Source organism: Trachinotus anak, unplaced genomic scaffold (assembly GCF_046630095.1).
Source record: "Trachinotus anak isolate AG129_WGS33_773 ecotype Australia unplaced genomic scaffold, CSIRO_AGI_Tana_v1 ptg000012l, whole genome shotgun sequence".
In the NCBI taxonomy this organism is placed as follows: domain Eukaryota; kingdom Metazoa; phylum Chordata; class Actinopteri; order Carangiformes; family Carangidae; genus Trachinotus; species Trachinotus anak.
The window spans coordinates 5,101,996-5,129,398 of NW_027273863.1; the positions used below are offsets into that span (position 1 = coordinate 5,101,996).

At 40.2% G+C, this 27,403-nt stretch overlaps 1 protein-coding gene across 10 annotated transcripts in view; it reads right to left on the bottom strand.

The window, feature by feature from the left end:
• Positions 1-27,403, bottom strand: part of ctnnd2b (catenin (cadherin-associated protein), delta 2b) — a 187,592-nt gene that overhangs the window by 126,710 nt on the left and 33,479 nt on the right. For 8 of the 10 annotated variants that reach the window (XM_071491658.1, XM_071491656.1, XM_071491650.1 and 5 more), the window contains one exon: positions 24,634-24,770. In XM_071491658.1, the coding sequence (XP_071347759.1) occupies positions 24,634-24,765 (132 nt within the window). In that variant the 5' untranslated portion in view covers positions 24,766-24,770. Of the gene's footprint in view, positions 1-4,850; positions 5,198-5,237; positions 5,461-24,633; positions 24,771-27,403 lie in introns of those variants that run through there. The other 2 variants (XM_071491654.1, XM_071491655.1) reach the window with 2 other exon arrangements.

Here is a 27,403-nt window from a genome sequence, read left to right on the forward strand (position 1 = left end):
GCTGTCAGCCCCATCACTCAAATTAAAGAACCAATCTGTAGCTGCAGTGTAGCACCCCCTTTAGAAACAGGTCACCACACTCCATACCACTGTCTCCGCTCTACAATTTACAGCCTAAATCTAAATCAATAAATATACACTGACTGTTAAAGTTTGGGTTTTTTGACGTGGAGTTTTGTGAGGTACGTATGTATAGTCAGTGTGTTACCTGCAGTAGATTCGGATCAGCTCTTAGTTTAGAGAAGCAGCAGGATCACCGGCACAGAAGATGAGTGATGTGCTGCTGTGGATGGGACCATCTGCAAAAATGGGTTTTAGCCAATTTAAAAAATGCTAACAGAAAAAAGATAATATTAGTCTAAGTGTACGCTTTATTTTGAATATTTTTACCACTTTATCTCTCTGACAAACAGTTGTTTCCTACAGTTTACAGTTTGTGAACTGTTGAACTAATGTATTTCTACACACTGTATTACTCCGCAGATCAGCTCTTTGATTCAGACAGTGCTAAGCGCAGGTGCGCATGTGCGCATGTGCGTAGTAATACGGTGGTTCAACGGTTGAAAAAAATTTAGTTCCAAAAGAAAGGTCTGTTTAGCAACAAGATAAAGCAGTAAAAATATTCATAATATAGCATACACTTAAACTGATATTAGCGTTTTCCTGTGAGCATTTTTTAAAGTCACTAAAATATGTTTTTCTGCTGACCCCGTCCACAGCAGCACATCACTCAGCTTCTGTGTTGGCTGTGTTTCTGTGTTCTGCTAAACTGGGACTACGCTGATCTGAAGCTACTGCAGGTAACACACTGACTATAGAGACGTACCTCACACAACCCCCATGTCAAATGATCCGAACTATCACTTCAATGCAATGCAACTGCAGTGCAGCTTTAAGTTGCGCTCACTGAGAATTGTTGTAATCTGTGTATAATACAGTGTTTCATTGTGGAAAGTCTTGCTGTTCAGAAAGAGGAGAATAAAACCTTTAATGTTGGGGATTCAACAGGTAGCAGAGGAGAACATTTACAAAAAAATCCTGCAGTCTGGTGAACAATGAGCTGAGTTTCCATTCAAATGTATTGAAATATTTTTTTTAAGCATTTCTATAAAATCAGCAAATTTAAATGCAAATGAGTGTGCATTTCCATTTACTACTGTTACGCGTTATTAAGCGTTTGTTCACTGAGAGATAAACAGCTGCAGCAGAGACGTGAGATGATAATTAAAAGAGCTCCATTCAAATGTGAAACCAGCAAAAACTATGTGGAAAACATGATGAAAATATGGTATTTATCCTAGTTTCATGCATTCATTTGAGAAACATCACAGTGTCCTCATTGCTCCACACAGATCCGATGTTTTTCGTCTGCTGTCATTTCTCAGTGGAGCAGAAGGTTTGGTGGACATTTAAGTCAAATGCTTCTTCTTTCTCATGATTAATCTGTCTGTTTCCATTTCATGTTGATTTTTTGGATATATAAACTTTTCTGCCAAGACTAAACATTTAATTGTGATAGCTAAACTTTGAATATCTGAACCTTGAATCCCCTGTTTCCATAAATAACAAATACTTATCCATAACAAAGTGTGCATTCAAGAGGAGGCGTGCGTTCAAAAGATTATTACCACAATTACCATGCTGCGTTTGTGAAGGTCATTCACAAAAAAACCATACGTGATATATAAAACTGTATATATTCACACAGAGGGGTGAAAAGGGTCCTAGTCAGGTGTTGTGACCCCAGAACAGCATCACTGCATTGATTCCCCAGGTCTCAGGACTCTACTGGAGGATGAACACCAGGATATTCCCTCATAGTTCCTGCATGAGGCTCATTGTTTTCATGCTTAATTTACGTTGTTCAGTGTGTGATAAATAACCACTCATTCCCTGATACACAAACAAGCCAACAGCTGATTATAGTATTTGTGTCTGCTGCTGCAATCATTATAGCAGATTAAACATAACTGATATCAGCAAATTGTGCAAAAACCAAATGAATCCAATTGAGTTGAGTTTTGTTTCAAATCAACTGAAGAACATAAATTGTCTATTACTCTGGAGCACTGGTTCAACAATTATGATTCAGATCTTGACTTGGTTTCTGACAGGTTTCTGTGGGGTTCCAGGTAATAAAAGTGAGGGAATTATAATGAACTAGAGACCATGATGGGACGGGGTCAGCAGCAGTGATGCCTGTCAACATGTTGATGCTCCAACATGAGTTCTCAAGTAGGTATTACTAAATTACTGCAGTTCTCAGTACTCATGGTTCTTGGTACACATCTTCAAATTTGGCCTTCATTTTGATCTCAACTAAAAACCTGTAAAGCTTTTTGAGATTTTTGTTGTGGGAAAACCATCAGTCATGAAGCAGAAAGCTGAGCAGAGGCTGAGTTAGTCTGCAGAGCAACTGAAGAAGATCTGGAAGCTGTTTCTTCCCATACCATTTCAGAATGAGTAAACATCACGAGGCTACATCTTCTTGGACATCATGCTACCATGGTCTTAGTTCCTCTGAGCTTCGGAGACACTCCTTCTGGGTGTTGTCCACTTCTCATGATAGCTTCTAACATATTGATGGAAGGTCATTTGACAGACAGACATATAAACACCTGCCAATGTACTCAAAACCACCTCTGCGATAGTTTCTGCTACTGTAGGTAAATGGATGGCACTTATATAGTGCTCTCTAGTCTTATCGATCACTCAAGGTGCTTCACACTGTAAGCGGCACTTTCTTACTACACATGATTAAACAGAGACAATTCGTGGTTGAATGTCTTGCCAAAGGACACTTTGACAGACTGTGGGAGCTGGGGATCAAACCACCGACCTTCTGATTAGTGGACAACCCGCTCTACCTGGGCCACAGCCGCCCCCAGTCAGGAGCCACGTGTCATACACAAACACTCACACACACAAACGGACAAACAAGGTAAAAACATTATCAGCCATACTGTCACGGCTGGTAATCATTTTTGTACAATCAGTCGGTGCTCCCCGGTCAGCATTTAAAAACAGGAAACCTGCTGTAAGAGCGCTCCTCTAAAGGCTGGAGGCGAATGGATCTTCATACGTTTCATTTGGTTTGACAGGCAGGTCACTGAACTTATCTGTCATTCTTATGAGAGAAATAAGACACTTTGATGCACCCAGTGCCAGTGAACCACGTTATGCTGAACTAATCAAACAATAGCTATGCTAGACAAAAGACCTACTGCACATCTAACTCTCCAACCTCATGCAGTTTCCAGCTGAAACGAGCCACATATGTCCAGAAAAGAAAGTGATAAAAAGTCAGACAGCTCTGTTTGCACACAGTCAGAGAAACAAAGCAACTTTATAACAGTTTTAACAGTTTTAACATTTGGAAAACCCTTAAAATGCATTTCCCAGTAAGACAGAACATTAATGCTATTTATTGTAATTACACAGTTTTCTGCCTAAGAGCAGTGACAGAGAGCAGAGTGCTGGTCTGTGGGAGCTTAAACACTGATGATGCCTGAGGCAAATCCAGCCTCTCCACCATAATAACACAATTTGATTATAATGAATCATTAATGTAAATTGCAAATTTCACTATAATTATGCACCATCTTCTATTAATGGTAACTAGACACACACACATACACGCACACACACACACACACACACACACACACACATATATATATAGAAACATGCGTGCCATACAGACACACATAAAAGCCTAAATGCGTTTGTATTCATTCTGCAGACTGTGTACACAGCCTACAGAGTCACATGTGAGAACACACAGTCTCTGCACATAAATAACACAAACTGTTGTGTCATGCAGTGGATATACAGACACACTAAGGAGGGCCAGTGTTATATAAAGTTTCCCATTGACTTCATGAAATTTCCAACTGTCATATACGTTCTGCTGTAAAACACTAAATCTGACTGGAGCTGTTGTGGAGTGGAAGATGTGAATGCAGAACAGTCTGTTGATGTTAACGTACTGTAATGCTCTCACACACACACACACACTCACACACACACTGCTGTGAAGTCTCTTAAGTGTGAATACTCCAGCATTAAACAGCAGGAGAAACATCCAGACTTCTCTGTTTACCCAACTTCAACATGATGATGCATGGATGTGTTTACACTGCAGGGTGGATAAAAATGTAGCTGCTCAACTGAAATAAAAGTGAAAAAAAAAAACCCTGTGCTGAAATGTATTTAAGCTGATTAAAAAATAAAAGCCTGGTAATAAAACTTCCTTTTTAGCACTTAACGGCCTAAGATCAATCACCATAGTATTCTTAAAGTTATAGCTTGAAGTCAGTTATCAGAGGCACATGGATGATTTCAGTGTCTATAACCTCATGACTTAAAGTCTGCTTTGAAGAAGCTAGAGATCGTCTAGTGATGGGATCACTCGAGCCACGACGCCCGTCAACATGTTGACGTTGTGACCCTCAGTACCCAGTACCTGTGGGTCATCAGACCCACGTTTGAACTTGGCCTTCATTTTGATCTCAACTACACACCTGTAAGTTTGGTGACTGTATCCTGCAAACGTGATGCTGCAGACAGACAGACAGACAGACATATAAACACCTGCCAGAGTACGCACTACAGTAGGTGTCCCCAGGACCACTTTTTGCCATTATGACACACACACACACACGCAGACTCACAAGGTGAAAACAAAACCAGGCACGCTGTAAAAATCCTTTGATGCAAACACAGATCAGCCACATCTCAATCATCACTGCATGCTTCCTTCTGCGCCATCTGACTTTTTCCAGTCAAGTCGATCTAAACACCTCATCAGCTGATGTAAAGACGAGTAAAACCGAGAAAAAACAACCTACTTTGAGACAACTCCCCCACAGCAGATGAAAGAAAAGATGAAAAGCTTGTGATTTTTTTCTTCTTCTTCACTTGTTTGCCGTTCCTGCAGCTCAGAGCGTAGAGGCTGAGAGGTTGAGCAGGCTGACTAACTTAGCTGGATGGCCAGTCGTGAGAATTTGGTTGTAAGGCTCCTCGAAAAACAGCCAGACAAAAGCGATGGTTCCCTCCTTTACTACCCCCCCTCGTCCTGCCCCTCCAATCTCTGCTCCCTCCAGTTCAGGGCTGACAGGCAGACACCTGTTACTGCAGAGCAAGAAGCACAGACCCTGATGGGACGGACTTTGCTCTATAATGGTGGTGGAATTGGGAAAAAAAAGAAGAAATGAAAAGAGAGCACACACACGTACCTTCACATGGACCATACTTCACAAAAAGCCACAAAATCACAGGGTATCCCGCCTCTCTTTGCTCCCTGGTCAAAAAGCGTCCACACTCGTCTCCCTCCTCCACACACTCATCTGTCCTGGGTCAGGACACAGCAAGTGATAGAGAGACAGAGAGAGAGAGACTACAAGTGTCACTTGAGCTGACTGCAACTCAGCCCCCCCCCCCCCTTCTATGTCTCTATGTCTCTTTCTCTGTCCCTCCTCTGGGGCCATGAAACACACACACACACACACACACACACACACACACACACACACACACACACACAGTGTTCACTGAGGCACAAAGGTCCCCATAGCAACAGAGCATTTAGAAGCCCCGTGGCATTATTTATGCAACGTTGCATCACAATGGGCCCTCCCACCAGCCGACCCTGCCAAAAAAGCCCGCTCACTCTCTGCCTCTCTTGCTCAACCTCTCTCTCTCTCTCTCTCTCTCTCTGACCAGACCATCTGCACCCCCCCCCCCGTCTTCCTTCTCCCTCCTCCCCCCACACCATCACCATGAAAAGCAAGAAGGGATTTTGGGAGAAGGGGAGAAGCAGGAGAGACAAAAGATGGAAGGGGCACAAGATGGAGGGAGACGCACACACACACAGTGAAACAGTAGACTCATACCCACACACACACACAGACACACACACACACACAGACAGACACATACACATGCCTTCACACACTCTCTGGCCATCTCCACATACCTACACACACTCACACACATACACACTCACACACGTACACGCTCACTCACACACACACACACACACACACACACACACACACACACATGCTGTGTTCTGCCTCAGTGAAATTCTATAGGCTGAAGTGGGATGTAAGGAGTGTATGGGGGCAAAAAAGCACATTTGTTGGAGTGAATTCAAGCACACACGAACACACAAACACACACAAATCCCTAACCTACACAGAGGCATGTCAAGGCTTTTTTTTACTAATAGCCTCTCTTTCCTATACAGACTAAGAATATGAAAGCGCATGAAAATGACTTTATTTTATTTCTCTACTGTAGCAAGAAGTCAATTATAACAGTGTAGCTTGTATTGCACTGTAAGGACCCAGACCAGCATTTATAACAGCAAAATTGTGACTTGTAAAGTGTGAAATCAGTTCATTTTTATGCAGTCACCCTTTTTCAGTCTTGCGCCTTCAGACAATGAAAAGCCAGAGAGTCCAAAAAGGGGAAAAAAAGGAGGCGTCATATTAGCTGTGTTGCATCATCCACTTTTATCCCTCTGTAAGGTACCACATGGACAGCACAGGAGATTTTTATAAGAGATCTGCCTCTGAATAAAGACTGTTGCACAGCACCGTTGCAACCTTGCTTAGAAACTGTCATACCAAGCCAGCTAGCTTGGTAACTGTATTGACTGGATAAGGCATGTCCTCTGTAACAACACAGTCTGAGTCACACAACGAAACTCACACATGTGAGCTTGTAAATGACATCTTGGACAGCTACTTCCAGTTTTGCAAATCATCACATATTGCAAGTTCATTCAGCGAAGTATAGTCCGTTTCATGTGACTGAGTAGATGCTGGAGGCTAGCCAGCAGTCTGGCCTAATTTAAAGATTTTGTTAGCTGTACTGAATTATATAAAATTAGGAACCACGGTCTCACAGTCTGGAGAAGACACTCTCACTTCGTATGGCTGTTATTAAGTTATTAGTGACTCGGGTTTTATTATACGTTACTGTGTCAGGATTAGTGCAGCAGGCGAGTTTTGAACTAACCAAAGCTAGCAGTCAGCTGTTGTTGTAAAATGACACATGCGTGACTCACATTGTGTAGTGACATGTTAACATGTTAACAGTGTAGTTCACCATCTACAATAATTTGCTGACAAGGCCCCAAAGAAGGCCAGAAATGTGTGTATTATAGTGCAACACTATCAGTCTAAAAACCTATATCCTACTGTGGCACGTAAACAGAATTTTATTCCTCAACTATTGAAGCGACACAGTCTAAAAAAATGCACAGTATATTTTGTAAAGGCCCAGTCAGACCAGCATTCACAACAGCAAAGAGCAAAGCTAGTTCACTTCAGTGGAATCACCATGATCAGTGCTGGAGAGTGCAAACAGAGGACGCTATCAAATAATCTGACATCCTTTTTTATTTAACTTGTCAATTTTCATTTTCATTTTGTAATTGCATTGATGTGCTGTGAGATGAGCAAGTCCAAAAAACTATGGAGAAGCAAAATGAAAAAAAAATGACCATAACCATACACAACCATCTCTTACCCAGATACGATCTGACTGAAAATTCACACCCCTTCCCAACAGGTGCCACGCTCACCTGTGAAAAAGTTCTTCAGCCCCTTTTCTTTGGTTTTGTTGTCCTTCATCCTGACTTGTCCATTTCCCCTCTCCCTGAATGACACTAACTATACCAGTTATGACATCCCAGCAAATACATGCTGCATGCTCAGCCTCAGCCTGTCAACCAATCACTGTAGACCTAGTGAGTAAGTTCATTGATGAAACAGGATGCCATCCATGGCAACAGGGTGAAACTTGCCCCTTCTCTTAGCTTTTGAATACTTGTGAATATGCCCCACGGTTTACATGCAGAGTAGAGCTTGTAGAGCTGTCATGTGTTTTAGAAGAACTGAATTTTCAGAATCAAATTACAAGCAGACTGTGGTTGAGAAAACATCAAATCTTCATTGTAAGAATTCAGATCACATTAGTGTTGAGCTGAATTACAACACAATATCCAGAAGGCACTGACTTGTTTCCCAAATTAAGTCATGGTGGGGAATGGTTTCAACCATATTATTGTTAGTTGGGCGACCAAGCACAGTGCTTGCAAACTGTTAACCAGCCATAGATTGTAATGGTGACCAAGCAGAGAGATTGACTGAGGTTCCTCTTGAGTTTTTCTTTATCCAAACCTTGTGTCTTAGAATAGAGCGCATCATATGCTGTACAGACTGGAAAACCCTTTGAGGGAAATCTGTAATTTTGGTCTATGTGACAATAATTGACTTCACTTGATGCGTCCCCAGGTTGCTACCATGTCAATAGTCAGCTCACCAGCTCCTGTAGTTCATTAACAAGTCCCCCAGAAGGCACTAAGAGTTATATTTAATTATAGCACTTCACCGCCTGCCTACAAACTTTTATCTTAGCTGTCAATTTTCATTTGAATTTTGTAATTGTATTTTATTGGTTAATGTGCTGTAAGATAAACATATCTAAAAAAGCACAACCATCTCTTACCCAGATGCAATCTGACTCAAAATCCAAAGCCATGGCTTTCCAACAGGTGCCTCAAAGCACCAAGATGCCCTGTGAAAATCTTCCTGAGGCCTTGTCCACACAACCTAAAATCCTTTTTTCTTTATTCTCGCTTTCCTTTATCCCAACTTGTCCACTTCCCCTCTCCCTGAATGACACTAACTAAACCAATCATGACATCCCTGAAAATACATGCTGCATGCAAAGCTCCAGCCTCCAGTCATTTCTTTATTCAAATTTAGATTGGCTCAGTTTACACGGCTGTTTGGCTGCAGACAGACCAACTACAGGTTTAGTCGCACACAAGCGAGCTGTTGGCTGAGCATTAAGTACCCTCTCAACATGCATGTCAGTGCATGTGTATGTGTGTGTGTGTTAACAATATGTTGAGCCAAGACCATTTTGATTTTAAAAGGTTGATATATTGTTCCTATCCAGCAGGCTGCGCTGATTATCAACATTAAAAAGGTGCTCCACTGATTTTACACTGTCGATCATCATAGGTACCGCTACTCAGCTTGTGAAAACAGTTGTGTAATGCCTTCCTGGTTCTAGAGAAGCTTCGTCAAGTCTTAGATGATAACCCAGATGATGTCAACAAGGTTATCATGGTTTACAAATTTATAACAGAAAGCTTGTGTTATAAACTGAGGGCATGGAGTTAGAAATATGTGGGTGTTTATCTCAGCCTCTGTGAACCCCTGTTTTTTTAACCTGTGTTGTAGATAGAAAAAAGCAGTATTTTATTGTATTCTCTCACTAGAGTTAAGCCAGAAACATCCTCAGTTTAAATACACAATTATGACAACAGCATTAAATGTTACAGTTCACACTAAAGCACATATAGCACATATGTAAGTTTTCTCTGCAGCTGAATGTGGTTTCTTCCTGGCAGCGGTTGGTGGTGGCGATAATGGTCGCTTGGCAAGAGCTTCAGCAACTGTTGCATTTACAAGAGGTTAGAATACCCCCTTCTGGGCTACTTCTTTATGTTCTCATGCTGAACTAGGGACTTCATGCTACATTGAGTCACTATTGCAAAGCACTATTATGAGACAGCAAAGCCAGGGCTAGCTGGTTAGCATGCTAAAAAAAGAAGTGATAGTGATACATCAACAGTGTGTGGTAATGCAGTCTGAAGGACTGTCCCAGCAGTTTAGTGTTGCACTTCCATGAATTGGGGGACTCAGAAAAGACAGATGTAAGAAAGAATGGTGAAAATCAAAGCCAATCAAAGAGGCTGTGATATCCTGACTTTAAGTATCTTGTATGAGTCAGGCTCCGAAATCCCCCAGTTTGTTACAGTCTTTCTGTTATAAATCTTAAGTCGCTGAACAGAAACCAAGATAAACCTGACAACATCACCATGAGTTACTTTGTCAGACTTGACAACACCCTTCTTGAACCAGACATTACACAACTGCTTTCACAGACTGAGAAGAACTCCCTATGGTAAGTAAACTGACATTTATGTGTATATAATCTGTTTAGTTTACATTGAAATGAGAAACATTTCTCTAGATTAATTATATAACTCAAAGGCCTGCTAATGAGTGGAAACCAACAGAGGTGATTAATAATAAATGGACTAATATAGTAAAAAAAAAAAAAAAAAAAGCTTACTGGCTGATATTAGCTAAACAAGACTGTTACTTAGACAAAACTCAAAAAACTGAGAAAACATTTCCCAAGCAATTATTTACATTACCTAAAGACCTTGGTCTTATATAATAATATACAGTAACTCCATTGTCTTCACATGGCAAAAAATGTAAATATAATATGTATATATATTTTTTCATGTCTACTATTCATAGCATGGTGAAAGGTGTCAGTTTTATGTAATGTTGCTGGTATAATGTCAATCTCACCATCAACAGATCTCTTCCCTGTTTATTTTCTTCATGCATGGAAAAAAAGGCGAGACGCCAAATCTCTGATGTCGTGCCGCAGCCACGAGGCGTAAGACACACATCAAATGTGTCTCTCATGCAAGTGGCAGCCACCAGGGCTGAAAATAAAGTGCCAAAAACTGCAGTTCCTTAAAGAGCCACTTGAGGCTGGCTCAGACTCCCATGTTAAAATTTCCAACTTTACAGCAGAAATAAACATGTTTACAGCCTGGTACAAAAAACAGTTTAGGTCTCTATAGCTAATTTCTTCCTTAATGACAACTGTAATTTTTTATATAACACACCCATTTGAATTTTATCAAGTAATCTTAAATTTATGCATAATTGAGGGCGTGGCCACTTTGAGTGACAGGTGGGTGTTGTCAGAGTCCGCTAGCTGACTGGGCTCGCTTGGTTAAGTGACTGACAGAACATGAGGAAGTCTGTGCTCCTACAGTGTGATTCCTGGGAGTCTCTGTTTACAACTGACCTCAACAAACAAACTGCCAGCGAAACAAGATTTAACTGGTTCTGTCTGCAGGTGGTCATAAAAACGTTTGTTAAAAGTGCTTTAATGGAGTTTTGAGAACTCAACTTGCAAAAAATAAAAAACACAGTTTCAACACGACCAGGTGTGACTTAAAAATGAAGACAAAAGGATGACTAATTTAATCTTTAAATGGAGGTATTATGAACTGCACCAGTGAAGGGTTTGATTGGTGTGGATGCACGGGTGTGTGAGTAATAGCTTGAAAATCAGTTAAGTAAAAAGGACAACAATTAACTATGTCTTAATGAGCAGCTTCTACAATCAAGTGCTTGTCAACTGATCGTATTAGTAAAGATTCAGCTCTAATGTGAGCCTATTAATGGAGACAGAGGACCGATACAGAGTTAGTGTGCAGCCACTAGCTCACAACGGGAACAGGCTGGCCCCTGAAAACCCCATTAAAGCAATTAGTAAAGTAAAATAAATGACTGTAGGACAGTGGTGGGCTGCATGGGGAGCAAGGTTGGTGTGTATGTGTGTGTGTATATATGTGTGTCCTGCTGTAGCCGTCCCCCCCTCTCTCTAGTGTAAAGCAGTCTAATTGTGCCCCGTGGTGTCCGCTTGGCATTTAGTTGTTTCAGAAAAGGGGGCTGTTGAATGAGAAAATGTCAAGGTGGCTGTACAGCTAAGACCACTGCTGTCTGGAGCGATTGTTTTAGGCCGGAAAATTATTAACTACATCCAGTCAGTAACAAAATGGTCCTGGAGGCAGAGGAAAACAAGTCCACATAAGAGAGATGTGAATTGAAATAAAGGAAAGGAAACTGCAGCAACAGGGAAGACGTATTCAAGGAGATTTAACGCTCTGCCGATACCAAAAGTACTTAAATGCTCATCCCAAACCAGACAGATTTGTCTTGTTTTACGATAACCACGGCTGTAGATCCGGGGTTTAATTCCTCTCCTCACCACCGTCTGTGTTTCCAACCCCCCCGTGAAAACAGTGCTGAAATTGGTTTTAAGCACAGGCTTAGACACATCAGAATTATGAGCAAGTGTAAAATAAACCCATTGTGCTGCAAAATAGGAAAACTGTTCTCCCAGCACCAACATAGAATTGTGTATTTAAACTGCAGAGCAAATGAAAACCTCAAGGATGTTAAATGCTCAGAGCCAGGGCAAACGAGGTAAACATCTAAAAGGTAAGAGTTCTCGGGAGTTTACTTGACATTGTTGCTTTAATAACACTGAAACACCTTGTGGTCTTGGTATTTTTATCTCAGTTTATTGCCTGTTGCTGGGAAGATTGCCAATACCACCCCTCCCAAACACCACATTGTATCTGCAGGTGCTGTTTGGAAAAGAGGGAAAATGAGCAGCTCTGCCCAGTAAAAGCTCACCATCCTCAGTGGAAACAGTTTCACAGGACAGATTCAAGAACAAAATGAAAACAAACATTTACAGACTTAGATCACAACTGGCCTTTCTTCATCTGCACACTTGGCTATAGCTGTGTTGTTCTCAAGAAACACCGTCCCGAGCACTGGCCTAATCAAACAGTGAACATCTACCCAAGTGTGGTCCAAATGACCAGAAGGATCCTTGTTCCACTTTATTTATCAAGGATTCTTTGGACTTGTGTGGACTGAAACAGTTGATTAGCTGATTAGTCAGCTGACAGAAAATCAATAAACAACTATTCTGATGGAGGATTCATGATTTGAGGCTTTTTCCAAGCTTAAGTGTTTTTTTTTGTCATTTTCTGGTTTCAGTTTCTCAAATGTGTCTTGTAAGACAGTAAACTGAACATCATCTGAATATTCCATCTCTGGCTCTCTTGGAAATTGCCAAAGGCATTTTTGGTTTTACGAACCAAAAACCATCAACCTCTCTCAGGCTTTTCTCTGGAGCTCAAGTAACAACAGTGAGCCAATCAGAAGAGAGGATCTGAGCTTGTCTTCTGATTGTCTGACTGTAAAATATAACAGATTTCAGGTAAACACTCAGAGAAACCAAATCCTGCAAGGTTAGATAGTTTGGGGGGTTTAGAGGGTTTGGGGTATGGGTGAGAGCAGTGACTGCTTTGTTGTGACATCATAAAGTTACAGAAGTCCTGACGGCTTGTTTTAAGACTCAGTTTCTGGATACAGGCTGTGTGCATTTCTCTGTGGACTGAGGCTTTGATACTTTCAACGTATTAATATAGAACCTAGACCTACTTTATTATCAAAAAAAGGAAAAAAAGAAAAACATGGACATCCCACTCTAAACAATATGGGACCTTTGAACAATTTTCTGACATGTTAGTGACAAAATGATTACTCTGATTACTGAAAATGGTCTGAATAAACTTTGAAGATCCTCCAGGTGATGGTAGAGGATATAAGCCAGACTCACAACAGTTACAGTAGTTACAATAGTTATTTTTGTCCTAAGTGTTATGATGAGTTTTCCAGACGAGGAATTGACCATTTCGATTTTGAACACGCTGCAGTATGAAGTAATGTCTGCTTGACAGTTTGCTCCAAGATGTGTGAGAACTGATCAGGATGACGTGACATGCCATCTCAGCTGGTCAAGTCCAACATGATCCCCATGTAATTATACATACAGTAAACATTTTAGCTGTAATCACATTACTGTAACACTTTACTCAATAATGCATTACTATGCAGTACAGGTGGAGAGTCCTTTAAAGTCTATCTTTATAAGCCATAACTGTTCTTATACTAAAATCAAATATATCTGTGTTATGTTGGGTTTGTGTATTTGCAGATTTCATGCTTAAACCCAATAAAAGATGCTGCGTTACAAAGTCATGATCAATAAAACAGGTCAAGAAGAAAATTGGCAATTTATTCATCCTGCAGCTTTATGTGTGCACATTTCTTTCAGTGACACCAAAGAAGTCATATTACCACAGAGGCTAGGCTTTGATCAAGGATGGCTATTAATATGCACTTTCTGTAAATGCATGAGAGATGAGCTTTTACTGCAGACGATGTGAGATGAGGGAGAAGACGGAGGAGCTGGAGACCAGCTACTGGTTTTAGTTCTGTAAGAATTCTGTATTCTTGTTCTACAGAAAGTTTAAAGCCTCATGTGGTCTGCACTCCTATATTACACACTCTCTGCTGTGGCTGGTTGCTCAGTACCATGCTCCAAAACACATTAAGCTGCAGTTTAATGTCACAGGCATGCATGTTCACTTTAGCCTTGTGATTGGAAACTTTTTGCTTATGCCATTTTGTTCCATTTGGTCTAATTACTGTGTATGAAACTATTTTATGAGGGTAACTATGGTTCAGCATCAACAGTTATTTTTCTTATTAATTAGACTAACAAATGGCATTTGGACCCATCTTTAAATGATTTTAAAATGTAATGTAATGATATAATGTAAATGATATAATAACCTCATTAAAAAAATTACCTGCTTGCGTCTGTGACCTTCGCATGGGCCACCTACTTGAATTTAAAAGGTGCAATGATTAATTTTACCAAATTAATTAGAGAGCAAAAAAAGATGAAGGCCGCTGCACTGGTTTGCAAAGTCCAGTCATACAAGAGAAGAGGGTCCAAGCTTTAAAATATTAAAGATTTGAAAGAAATCTATTTTCACAAAACTACTGCTGGTATAAAAAGTATAGAGCATTTGTGTTGTTGTTAAAGTTATGCGTCATCTTGATACCTTGTTAAATAAAATAGTTATGGTTTTGAAGATGAAATGTGATCCATATATTGCCCATTGCCCATACATATATTCAAAAACTATTTTTTATTTTCACTACCCTGCGTCTCTAAAGGAGATGTTGGGAAAGGTAAGACAAGAGTGGAACTGATAGAAAGAAGTCCAGTGTGTTCACTAATGCATGCTCTGAAATCCTGGCTCAGTCGGTGCTGCTGCATCTGTGTCTTTCTTCATTTGCCTGTAATAAAATAATCAACATCTACCACCAGACTTAGGCTCATCAAATATAAAGTGCGGTATCTTTTCCTTTGCAGTGTCAACCGTCTGCTCAGCTCGCTGCATAATATAAGCGGCAGAGCTGAACTCTTTAGTCTGGAGCACTAGACACAGCTCCTCAACCCAGCGCACACACACACACACACACACACACACACACACACACACACACACACACACACACACACATTACTTACACCACTTGTCTTTCGATCCCCAGTCGCTCATTTTTTTCCATCTGTAGCAGGTAGCAGAGAGAAAGTTGGGGCCTACCCACAATGCATTGCTCTGCCTCCTGTCACTGCTTTCCAGTTCTAGCTATAGACAGCCAAACTTTGACATGAGCAAAAAACACATGCATGCAAACATACTGTATGCACATGTACATATGTATTAACAGTACACTAAAGCCAGCTCCAAACAGCTTGTCAACAACTTGTCTAATAATAGCTTAGCAACTGTAACTAGGCATGGTGGGATGAACAAGCCTTCTCCACATACTAAAATGGCTAACGGAATGGATTAAACAGTGTTTATCTAATCTAATGCAAGTTTACTGAAGTTACTTTCAGTATAAACTTAACTCAGAGTTACTTCTAAGGCCAAGCAGAAAATTAACTAACTACATTAGTGTTTAATAGTTATTCAAATAAAAGAAAACAAAAAAAGACAAAAAGCTAGTACATCTGCTGTGTAGCATTTTCCCACTGTGGAAGCTGGAGCTGGCTGGTTTCAGAGTTTATGCTAACGTTAGCAGATCTATTACCTCAGATGGCTTTACCTGGGTGAGCCAGTGCGCCTTTAGCCCAAAACCTTTCTATTGCTATGTAATGTAAAACTGCTAAAAAGCAGCCTAACAGGCTCATGTTATTGTAAAACAAAAAAACAATCTGATCTTACATTTTTCCTTCTCGTATTTACAACTAGTTCGACACTAAAATTGAACACCAGTTCTATTTTCATCTACATGGGTTATCAGTTGTTGAGGATGCTAATTTTTCGCCCGGGACATGTAGCTTTAGCGTCAGTCTTTTGCCTTCATTCATACATATGCAACAATCAAGTTCACATTTAAGACTCTTTTTTGCAAGATTCCCATTGAAAAAACAAGTTAGCCAGAGATGTTGCTTTCAACCGACTCATGGAGCTAACATTAGCTTAATTAGCTAGCTATCTATAGGTGATAAAATCTGCATGCTACATTTCATTTTAGTTGACAAAAAAGACCTGGTCTGCTTTCTTACTAAAATTAATGACTCATTGTTTCATAATTAATAAGAAATTTGATGATAAATCTGCCATCCTTGCCATCTTTATCCTTGTAAACTGCACCATGCAAGAACGGAAAACTGGACCGTGATAGTAACCTAATGGGAAGAAGCTGTGTGAGGGTTTTTCTTCAATTTACATGCACAAAGAAATAAACAGACAAAAACATATTCACTCAAAAACATCTTCACATACTGTAACACTGCATAGCAGAAATAAAACGCAAGACATTTGTCCTATTTCTATTGTGGAGCTCTGGCCCCAAGTCTTCCTTCAGCTGGAAATAACAAACAGTAGAAGACTCAAATGCCAGCTAAACCACTTACTCGCCTGTCTCAAGAATAGACAGGGTTCCAGTTCATCTAATGTATCAATCCACACTGACACTGAGACGTGCATCACCTGAGTCTATTTTGTTTTTACTCTGCCGCGCTCAGTGAAGCGTAATCTCCACAGACTCACACCGACCTCCCGTTGATTATATGTTGTGAACTTTTTAATGGTATTGGTAATGACTGATCAAAGCTCCTGGTGTCACTGTGAGCTGTGTAGTTTCACTGTAGGTGGATTCTCCCAGCCTGCTACAGTGGGTAGAAATAAAGTCAATGAATCAATACATAAAAACAAAGCTGTTTTCATCCTGCATAATCCTCATGCTGCCTACTTGAAAACTATTTCTATCCAGTAATTTTTGCTGTCAATCAGCGAGACAATTTGTTTGGCCACTGTCGTTTCAGCTCCTCAGGGGCAGCTGCTGGCAGACATGCAGCTGTTTCTGAGGCTGAATACTGGTCAGAGTCAATGTGGACTGAATGGATACCCTAGACAGATACTTCATTAATCCGGAGGGAAATCCAGGCACGAAAACAAACAGATTCTGGCTTTTAATGTGGAGTTATCCCTCTCCTCTCCTCCATTCCTATCACTTTTTCAATTTTCATTTGTTTGTTTTCCACCCTTGCATAAGAAATTAAAAAAAAAAAATATCTGATCCACTTTGAAACCACTTCTTATGAATATATAACTAAGAAGAATGTATTGTATCATCAAGTGACTACAATTAACATTAGGTTGATTGTTATTAAAAACAACTATTAATCCTGTGTTTTTTATTGTCTCTCATGTTAACACCAATCATAAGTGGATATTATAGAGGTATGTGTGCTTTAAAAATGATTATAAATTAGGTGTGCTTGTCGCACGGCTTATGCAAAGAATGTAACATCCATAACAGATCAATATTTTTTTATAATAATGGTACTGCAGGTGAAGAGAAAAAATTAGATGAGTTTAATTAGACTTACAGAGACAAAAAATACAACTTCCATTACCACGGCCCAAACTGCTTTTGATTTTGATTCATATGAGGTGTAGGTCAAACCTGAGAGAAGCTGTTTTGCGCTGCAGTGCCGATTAGAGTGAACAGTTCCACAGAGCACCATGATTCACATTAATTATCCTGTGGCTGAGAGGCTGCAGAAACACCATACTCTGCCGACAAACTCAGATTTGATAACCAGCAGAAACCCTGTGTAATGGATTTTCGGCTTTGTGTTTTTTCCTGTTGGTTGACTTCACTCCTGCCTGCTATTTTCTTTTCCCCTCATGAATTCTCCTATTTTCATCAGCTTTTCCTCTCTGCATTCTCGCACACACTGTCATGTTTTTTTTCCTCTGACGAAGCAGTGAATGCAACATCTCTCCTCTGAAGTTACTTATGTTGAGCCAGTGTTGTGGCTTGTAAAACTCAGCGGGAGGTCATGTTGCCAGCATAATGGAAATGAAGGCTGAAGCAGTGATGTAATGTGCTTTCAAGTTTGGGGAATAAACACTACACAAACACATGGATGCTCTCTCTAATGAGCACCACAATAAGCTTTTAGCTTTTTTTTATGCTTTAAATTTTGTAATTGTATGTCAGGTTTGGGTGGTTGTTGTTTTATGTTTGTCAAATAAAACTAACTGGTTATTATCATGAGCAAAATTTTGTGTTACTGCAACCTCTCAGTTTAGTTGTGCATTCACTGAGACTACATATGTAAATGAGCCCAGCTGTAGTTCATTTGATTTGAATGTACCGCAACATATGGTCTGTTGCTGGGCTGTTTAAGACATGTAATGTGCACATCTGCAGAAGTTTTTTAGGTTTAAGAGAAGAGACTTCAGCTACTGCAACAGCATTTTGTTCTGGAAGAGGAAGGTTATATGTGAGTTACATAGCCTAATATTGTCAGCACAACAAAACAATCTGTGTTTAAATTCAAAAAAGCCTCCATGAGTTATCATAATTGCACATGGAAAGTTTTTAATTCTTTTGACTAAACCTTTGGCTAAATATCAATTTAAAACCCTATTAGTCTCATTTAATAAGTATCAAGTTGGCTGCTTTAATCACATCCAACTAGACTGGTAATCACACTAAACTGACTTTTCACTTCTGTAAGTTTGATGCAGAGGTCTGTGACCAGTCTTGACTGGACCTGCTGTGAACCATTTACAGTCAGGTCAACAACATGAATACACTGCATTAAACAGCCAGCTATTGTTGTTATTAGAATGATATTTATCATATTTTTTGAAAGGACAGATCTGGTATTTTTTCTTTTTATTGTCATCAAACACATCCAAAACCAAGAATGTGTTATTTGTTCTCAATGCTAAAAGAATGGAGAGATACAGTTAATACTTAAAGTGGGTCATAAATACTGTACATACTTGTATTTTTAAACAAGTCTCAAGTCATGCTGGTTGCTCTGTGAAGCTGTTCTTAAGCACAATGCTTTAAGCTAAATGCTAGTGTCAGCCTGCCAATGTGCTAAAAGAAATTTCAATCTAATCTATATTTGTTGTGATTTTTCAGTTTGGTTGAGTTACTCAAACAAGAGTAAACAGTGCATTTGTAGGGGACTATTTTTAGCAGCGGATTAATACATATTTAAGCAAGATAGTGAGTATTTACAGCACCAGGATGGTTTACGTGGGCTTGACTCACAATATACAGTGTGATATTTAAGTAATTTAAATAAGAATAAGAATAACAATTATATCTTTGCTATTATTGCAGTGTCTGAACACCTTTTATTTTACACCTTGCTTTTACCAGATGCTAAACTTCAGATGCATTTTTCTCTGTCACAGTCCTTGATTTCAATTAGGTGTAGCGACTAGAATTATAACTTTTTCTTCCCTCCTATAAATATGAACGCTCTACAAAATACATATAGCATGAGCATGCAGTATCTACTATCTACTGAAACATGAATTTTCTGAATTACTGTCCATGTCTGCTGACAGGGTAAAACTGTTTTGAGTTTTTTTTTTAAACATTCATTCTTGATATATCAGAACTGTTGCCAGGCTGCAAGCAAAAGCTAATCAATACCCCATGCCACTTACACTTTATCTGTCATTCAGTAAGACAATATCTCAGATTTTTCAAATGGGCCACATCTCACACTGGAAGGAACCTCTTTCAGGGCCGGCACTTAACACTGAGCTTCCCCAACAGCAGATGTGTTGACAGCAGAGATGATGAACGATACGAGGATGAAAGCTGACAGATGTGATAAATACAACGTCGAATGGCTAATCAATCTCATGTGGGTAGAAGGAAACGGAGGGGAAACAGCAGAAGGGATCTCCTGGTGTGAGTCAGCAGAGGCAGCATTTACATGGCAGCATGTGTGTGTGTGTGTGTGTCTGTGTCTGTGTCTCTGCAGACCGCACATGTGCAGACCTTGTTTTTAGAATCAAAATGAATAGGAAGGTTTTGAGTGTGTGTGTGTGTGTCTGTGTGTGTGTGTGTGTGTGTGTGTGTGTGTGTGTGTGTGTGTGTGAGTCCCGCTCTGCCTGAAAAACTTCTTTCAGCCTGGTAACAAACACTCGCATCAGCCCAACCATATTGACAAATTACACAGTGAAAAAACAAGTATGACAGGAGGTGACAAATGACTGACTTAAAAATAATAATAACTTCACTGTGGTGCAGTAGCTTGAAATATAATGAATCCAGCTTGTAGAGGAAGAAGGACGGAGGTGGAGGAGTGCGCAACTATCTGTTCGCCTACACTTTGTTCAAATAGCTGACACTCCCTCCACTCCTGTCTGCTCCTCTTCAGCCTCTTTCTTTTCACACATTCTCATCAGAGGGCCATTACTATGTCCTAGATCAACTACAAGTGTGTGTGCATGACCTGTGTGTGTCTATGTCCACGTATGTGTGACCTACTTAGACCAGGAATGGTCTTCCAGAACATTGTAGTAACTCAGAGCGAGGCTTTGGTCTAAAACATGCAGAGTCCATTATTTTTTCTACCCTCAGCATTTTCACTGGCTATCTTTAGCTTCTGAGTAGTTTTCTGCACAACCTATAGTACTCAAGGACACACACAGTGTCCACAATATCAAGTATCCACCCACCCACACACACAAACACACACAAACACACACACACACACACACTGCACGTACAAATACACATCATCATTTGTGCATCTTTCAGTCTGATTCCAGACTGAGCCGACATTCACAGCAGTGCTATCTACTGTTACAGGAGTGCGATGTCACTGATGTAACAGTAAAGCTGTCAGACACATGATGGACAGTTAAAAAAAAAAAACAGTGCAGCATCTATCTATCTATCTTTTTTTCCCATGGATTTGTCTTTCTTTAAAACCCTATGTTACCCACAATGCAACGCAGCCATAGACAGTTCAGTCTTAAGCCCATCCAATCACTCACTATATAGTTCACTATATAGAGAATCGGGCATTTTATAGTGATGTTCAGATTTTCAACTGTAAATTTGACCCACTACAAAATTGTCAAGGGGCACACAGCGTACAGAAGATGTTTCACTACATTGATCATGCTAGACCATCATGCATTGTGGCCTGTCTTGTGAAAGTGGTGCAGAAGAAGTCATCTTGCTAACAGGGTAGGTGCTAATGTTAGCTGCTAGCTAAGGTGCTTTTATTACCCGTTGAGAGTGGCTGATGAGCATAATACTCCTCAACAGTTCATTGGCTCGTGTCCTCCTCTGCCTGAAGAGCAGGATTTCAAAAATTATTCTTAAAGGTCCCATATTGTATAAAGTGAGATTTCCGTGTCTTTTTTGATTATAAAGCAGGTCTAGGTTCTATATTAATACCATTACTTGTGATGGTTTTGCTGCCACCACCACCATTTGTGTTCCCAGTGCCTCCTGTGTTGCTGCTACTTGTGCTGGGCTGAGAAATGCACACCGCCCATATTCAAAAACAGTGCCTTTAAACAAGCCATCAGATCTTCCTTAACTTTGTGATGTCACATTTATACAGTCACTGCCCTCAGGATCCAGGATCAGATTTCAGTATATACGTAAAATCTGCTATATTTTTATTTGATGACTCAGAAAACAGTCAGCCAATCAGAAGAGAGGCTGAGAGCCTCTGACCGACCTGTTGTTACTAGAGCTGGTAAAGAGATGTAAAACTACACTGAGATGGTTTTTGGTTCCCGAAAACACAACTATATTTGTGATTTGGGTCTTTTATGCTAGGAGCAACTAATGTAGCCTCTAGCCTCAAGCAGAGATGTGGAGCAGGCCATACTTCTTTTTAACTCCACACACACACAGACACACTTTTCAAGTTAGTCTTCAGGATAAACTGATGCTGACTGAAGAGACATCAGCTGAGGACATTCATCAGATTTCAAACAGCTCCCTCTGGAGCCACAAAAGGCTTTAGACAACGTTTGTCTCATTTGCAGTCATAACTCTTTAATGTGTGAAATTGGTGAAGTTCCCCTTTAAGTTCAAATACGTCATGAGATCTCATCCTAAAATCATATTTTCAAATCTTTTATATTTACTTCATGTTGATTGGTACTTATCCTGTGGGAGCGTATAAGCTGAATGAAAGTAGTTTTTAAATACAGTAGCAGTGTGGCTCTGGGGGTTGGCACTGTCGGGGCAGCAGTCCATCTGTTCAACACTTTGGTCCAGATTAAAATATCTAAACAACTTCTGGATGGATTAACATTAAATTTGGCAGAGGCATGTAGGTTTTTCAGTGGTTAACCCCTAATGACTTTGGTGATCCACACCACCAACATCACCGGCATGTTAAAATTTCCACTTGTCCAACACTTCAGTTCACCGCTACCCCTACAACAAATGTCCAGATTGTCCCCAGAAAAGTTGCCCATCCAACACTTTTGTTTCCTGGTGGTTATTTGAACATTATAATGCAGACTCAGGAGGCTGCTAGTGCTGTTGTAGACTTTTAATTCTATTGAATCTTGGATTTAAACACTAGTGATGCACAGATTGGCTCTGATGTAATACGAATCTGCATGTACATATAAATCATCCACTTATGAATTATTTTCCCCGATTTAGAGCCCTGCACCTGATGAGACATTACCATTATTTCTCAGTGGGATATTGCATATTACACTGAAGTAGGCTGGTTTTAAATAAACATCTATTTAAAGTAAAAGTTCTCCTTCGGTAAAATGAAAAAGGCAACAGGTATTTCCACAAAAGCCTGAACATAGTCTGACATTTAAATTCTGAATATCACTGCTACTTCCCAAACACAAACAATTTAAAAGCTCATTATAACATTTGGCCGCTGCCCAAAATAATAAAATATAACGACTTCAGCAGCCCAAAGTCTAATTTGTTCCTGGCGAAAGATGAAGTTAAAATATGTTCACATCTTACAGAATGTAATCAATATTTTCCCAGTAAATTATATATTATTTCAACCCATCTGCTGTTAATCACAGTGTTAATTTCTGTGACGCGGCCCACCCAATCTGCAGTGCCTGTGGACATAACCACGATCTGCACATTTAATCATCTGAAAAACGAATGAGTCAAAGATCTGCCACTGTCATTAAACAAAAATGAAGCAGTGATGATTCAGTCTGAGGTCGTTCTCAGGTCTCTGGTTCAGTTCATTTGGTCCAGACTAACAATGGATCCCATGGAATGACAGGTAACAGGTGACAGGTAAGTCATTGGACAGTTTTTAATTCTAACCTTTGAACACGCCTCTGATGTAATTCCTTTTCACTTCACACACGTTACCATAGTGACTAAATGATTTTGCATAAATGTATATGCTGTTGTATTCGGCTGGGAGGTGAACAGACTTACAGCTTTCACAACAGCCTAAACCAGCCAAACCAAACTGGCAGAAGTTTCTTCTGACCACTTCAAACTGTTTAGTCTTGAAATCACCCTCAATAAATGACCTCAGTTCTGTGTGCTATCAGCCGGGTGTGTTTCACTTCTCTGAACCACGACCCACGTCTTAAATTTCTTAATACAATTTAAAATAAGTCTGGTGATGCTCTGCTGGACAAAGACTGGAGCTAATTAGAGCCTTTCTTCAGGGAACTAGTTGGTTGATTGCGTAAGGAACTTAACACCAGCTGAAAATGTTGTTTTTGCTTCACTGGTACCAGTGGTTGAACTTTTATCAAAACGAGATGTAGAAGTGTAGTCCAGGGTGTGTCACACAGTTAGGTGTGGTGACAGGTGCAGCAGAGCACCCTCCTGACTGGGTACTGCTGCTTTTGATAATAAGTTCATCTTTAAGTTGGTGGTGTAACATGAGCCGACTGAGTGGAAGTGTATTTTTGCAGATTGGTGAGTTCTCATTTTTAACAACTATTCTATCTCACTGCAAATTATGGGTGGAAATGGGTCATAATGAATCGTGATTACCTTACTTTCAGTTCAAGTTTTCCAGGAAAATCAGGGATAGTTTTATTTGGAGCACACCTTTAGTTGAGACTACTTCAAAAGGAGCTAGGCATAGAGCCTATTGACATGTTAAAAACCAGGCAATGTAACATAAACGACAGGTGATCCAATATTCATCTATATGTCAACACATGGATAGGGCAGGTACAGGGATTCACACCTTAATGGAAAAAGCAGCATAGGTCTGAACAGTTATTTTTGATTCAAAAATGGAAGAGGAGTTAAAACAGACACATCCAGACACATTCTGGCAGAGTGATAAATATTCTAACCTTCATTAATACATAATGAACGCCAAACACAGTCTAGCTCTAAAGCCTAATGTTAGCTTTACTGAAAAAAGAGAAAAAATCAAGGTGGAAACTTTGTCTTGTCCCTTAACTGCCACGTTATACACAGTATACCAACAAAGCTGCGCAGACTTTGACAAAATGTGGGAAATGATGCATCCCACCACATTAGAGCATTTTCAAAATTACACTGGGCGGCCGCAGCCCGAGGCTTTCCGCTAACAGATCAAAATGCGGTGACATATTTGTGACACATTAGCTCAGATGGGCATTCCATCATCCGTGTTTACTGTGCACTGTCGCCTTGTCTCACCCTATAAGGACAGGAGGAATTATCCTCATTTCTTTCTGGTATTCATATTTCATTAATTGTGACAAGCCACTGTGTTTTCTGCACACACACACACACACACACACAGAGTTCTAACCTGTTCCTTGACGGAGGCGAGGATGGCGGAGGTGGTTTCAGACTCGGAGCCGTCTCCATTGGAGGCATTGAGGACGGGACTCAACATGGTGGCAGCACTGGCAGTGTCAGACGCCACCTCAGGCACTGGCATACCTCCTGGAAAACAGGGGAACATGCAACTCTTTTACTATTATTAAAGACACCCTGACATGCCACCATTTAGGCTGAGTGGCTGTCACACCTACACTCTCCCACACTCTTGCACTCACAGGAAACCATATGCACAGATATGGACGTTATAGTGGAGGAAGAGGTGAAGAGAGACATATGGTTGCAAACACACATACAGAGTTATGGCAAAATATAAGATCCCTCACAAACCCATCTGCTAATATACTTAAATTAAAAATTGGATTCCAGCCATATAATATAGTCTAATATAATATATATAATATAGTATGCAATGCATCACAATGTCATTTTGATAGGCTAATTCTTAAATTACTCATTCTAGTGCAACATTTTGACTAATTTATACAGTATTTACTTTTTCTCTCTGACTTATTCATGTTCAGGGTCATGGAGAGCTGGAGTTTATCCCAGCCTGCATTTGGCAAAGGGCAGTGACACATCCTGGACAGGTGCACCAGTACATTATGTAACATGAAATCTAGGCCAGTGAGATGAAAGAGAGCAGACTTCACAGTGCTGGTAGTAACATAACCAGAAGTACTCTGGGAATAAAAGTAATAGCAGTAGTACTGCTAGCAGAGATTGCAGAAGCAGTAATGTGGTAGTAGCAACAGTAGTAGGATGTGTAGAGGTATCGTAGTAGTGGTATCTTATGCTCCAGAGTACATTTGTACCTGTTCCAACAACAGTATGAAAACAGAGGTGTTATTTTGAATTGTACTGAAAAGGTACAGAAACCACCTGACACACATTTGCACACATTTGTTCTACAGTAATTTGTATGTGGGGCAGTATAAGGCGTTGTACCTGTGCACAGCCAGCATACTGGCTGTACAGGTACAACCAGCATACTCCAAAAGGCACAAATGTACTATACTTCAGAACAGTAATAGTACCACTAGTACTTATATGATGCTGGGAACAGGCTGCCTGTGATGCAGCTGCGTGGCAGCAGCATCGCTGACCTGCTGCAGCACACACTCGTATGTGTTCACACCGACTGTCTGCTGCCTCGCTGCTACTGTCAGCTCTATCTCTCTGCACACAGTTTGCAGGTTACTCAAATGCTGGATTTCTTTTCATTATGATTCATTTATTTCTTTATTAATTATGATTATTGTTATGATTTACTTTTGACAGAAAATGTCACTAAAATGTCTGTGTCATATTCAGATTCACATCCTAGGAACTGGAAGGTGTCAGTTTTATATAATGTTGCTGGTATGATGTCAATATGACACCACCAGGCCTTTCTATTTTTGCTGGGAACTGTGTGCATCATGTGTAAAAATGTAGGTAAGATGCTGAATCTCTAGGACACAGCAATCCAATAATGACATCTTATTGAAGATCAGTGTGTTATACCACCTCTCATTACCATCCAACTTCCCTTATCTTTCTGTAGTTTTTAGCAAATGTTACTCAAACAAGACTTAATTGTTCATTTGTTGGGAACTATTTCCAGATGTGGATTAATACGCATTTAGCGGTCTGGTGATTATTCACCAGGTGAGTGCTCATAGTAATGAGAGGACATGTCACTCAGGGTAACAGTGTGGCTCACTGATATGTTTTGAACATTTCTTTAGACAACAACGGAGCGCTGAGGACTAAGATATGTCAGGCTTTGGATACAAGCACAATATTTGTTTGTAGGATCAGTTCATTGTTGGTTTTGTCTTTTCATGTTTGTTGACAATAAAAAAAACATGGAACATTTCCAGCCTCATCCTTTAAGGGCTCCAATGACAGATGTCCACTGGAGATTTTGCATTGTTTGTAAAAATGAAGACACTGAATCTGTTGTCAATTACGACTTCAGATATGCACATATTTTGTTTAACTATGTAACCTCACAATATGGACATGGAGGATTTTTACATCACAGAACTAAAGGTGACATATTTTGAAACATGTGTGAACCACAGACACAGATTTTGTGTATAATTCAAAACCTGGCTAGGGAACTGTCACCCTGACAGCACTTGAAGTGGTTGTAATGAAAGTATAATCAAGTCATAATAACGGTAGCAGCAGTAGCAGTAATAGGAGTAAGAGCAATAGTTGAAGCAGACACCATATAACTACACAGCATTAAATTATAACACATTTTATCAGTGCTATAAACAACCAAATTTGCAAAACCTGTCTGAAACCAAGTATCAGAGGCCTAGCATCAGAGGGACTAGCATAAATACACACACACACACATGTTCGACGCCATGTGTCATCCCGTATTTGACCGAATGTAGGAGGACACAGGCTTCACATGTGCCATGTAATCCTGATGCAGCACGGAGCTGGTGTAACGGCTGCATCAGCCAGCTTTTACACACCGATGAAAGGCTTGTCATCACACACACACACACACACACACACACACACGCCGACTTACATGTACGCACACAAGAGAGGCTGGCTGTCGGCATGAGGCAGCACTCCTGCAGCGCCGAGGTAAAAAACAAAAGTGAAGCCTGTGAGCAGAGAGGAGGGATGAGAGCGGAAAAGAGGGAGGTAGATGGAGAGGTGAAAGGAAAAGAGGAGTGGAAAGAGAGTGAGAACAACAACACGCACAGGGCAGCGGAGAGGAGGAGGAG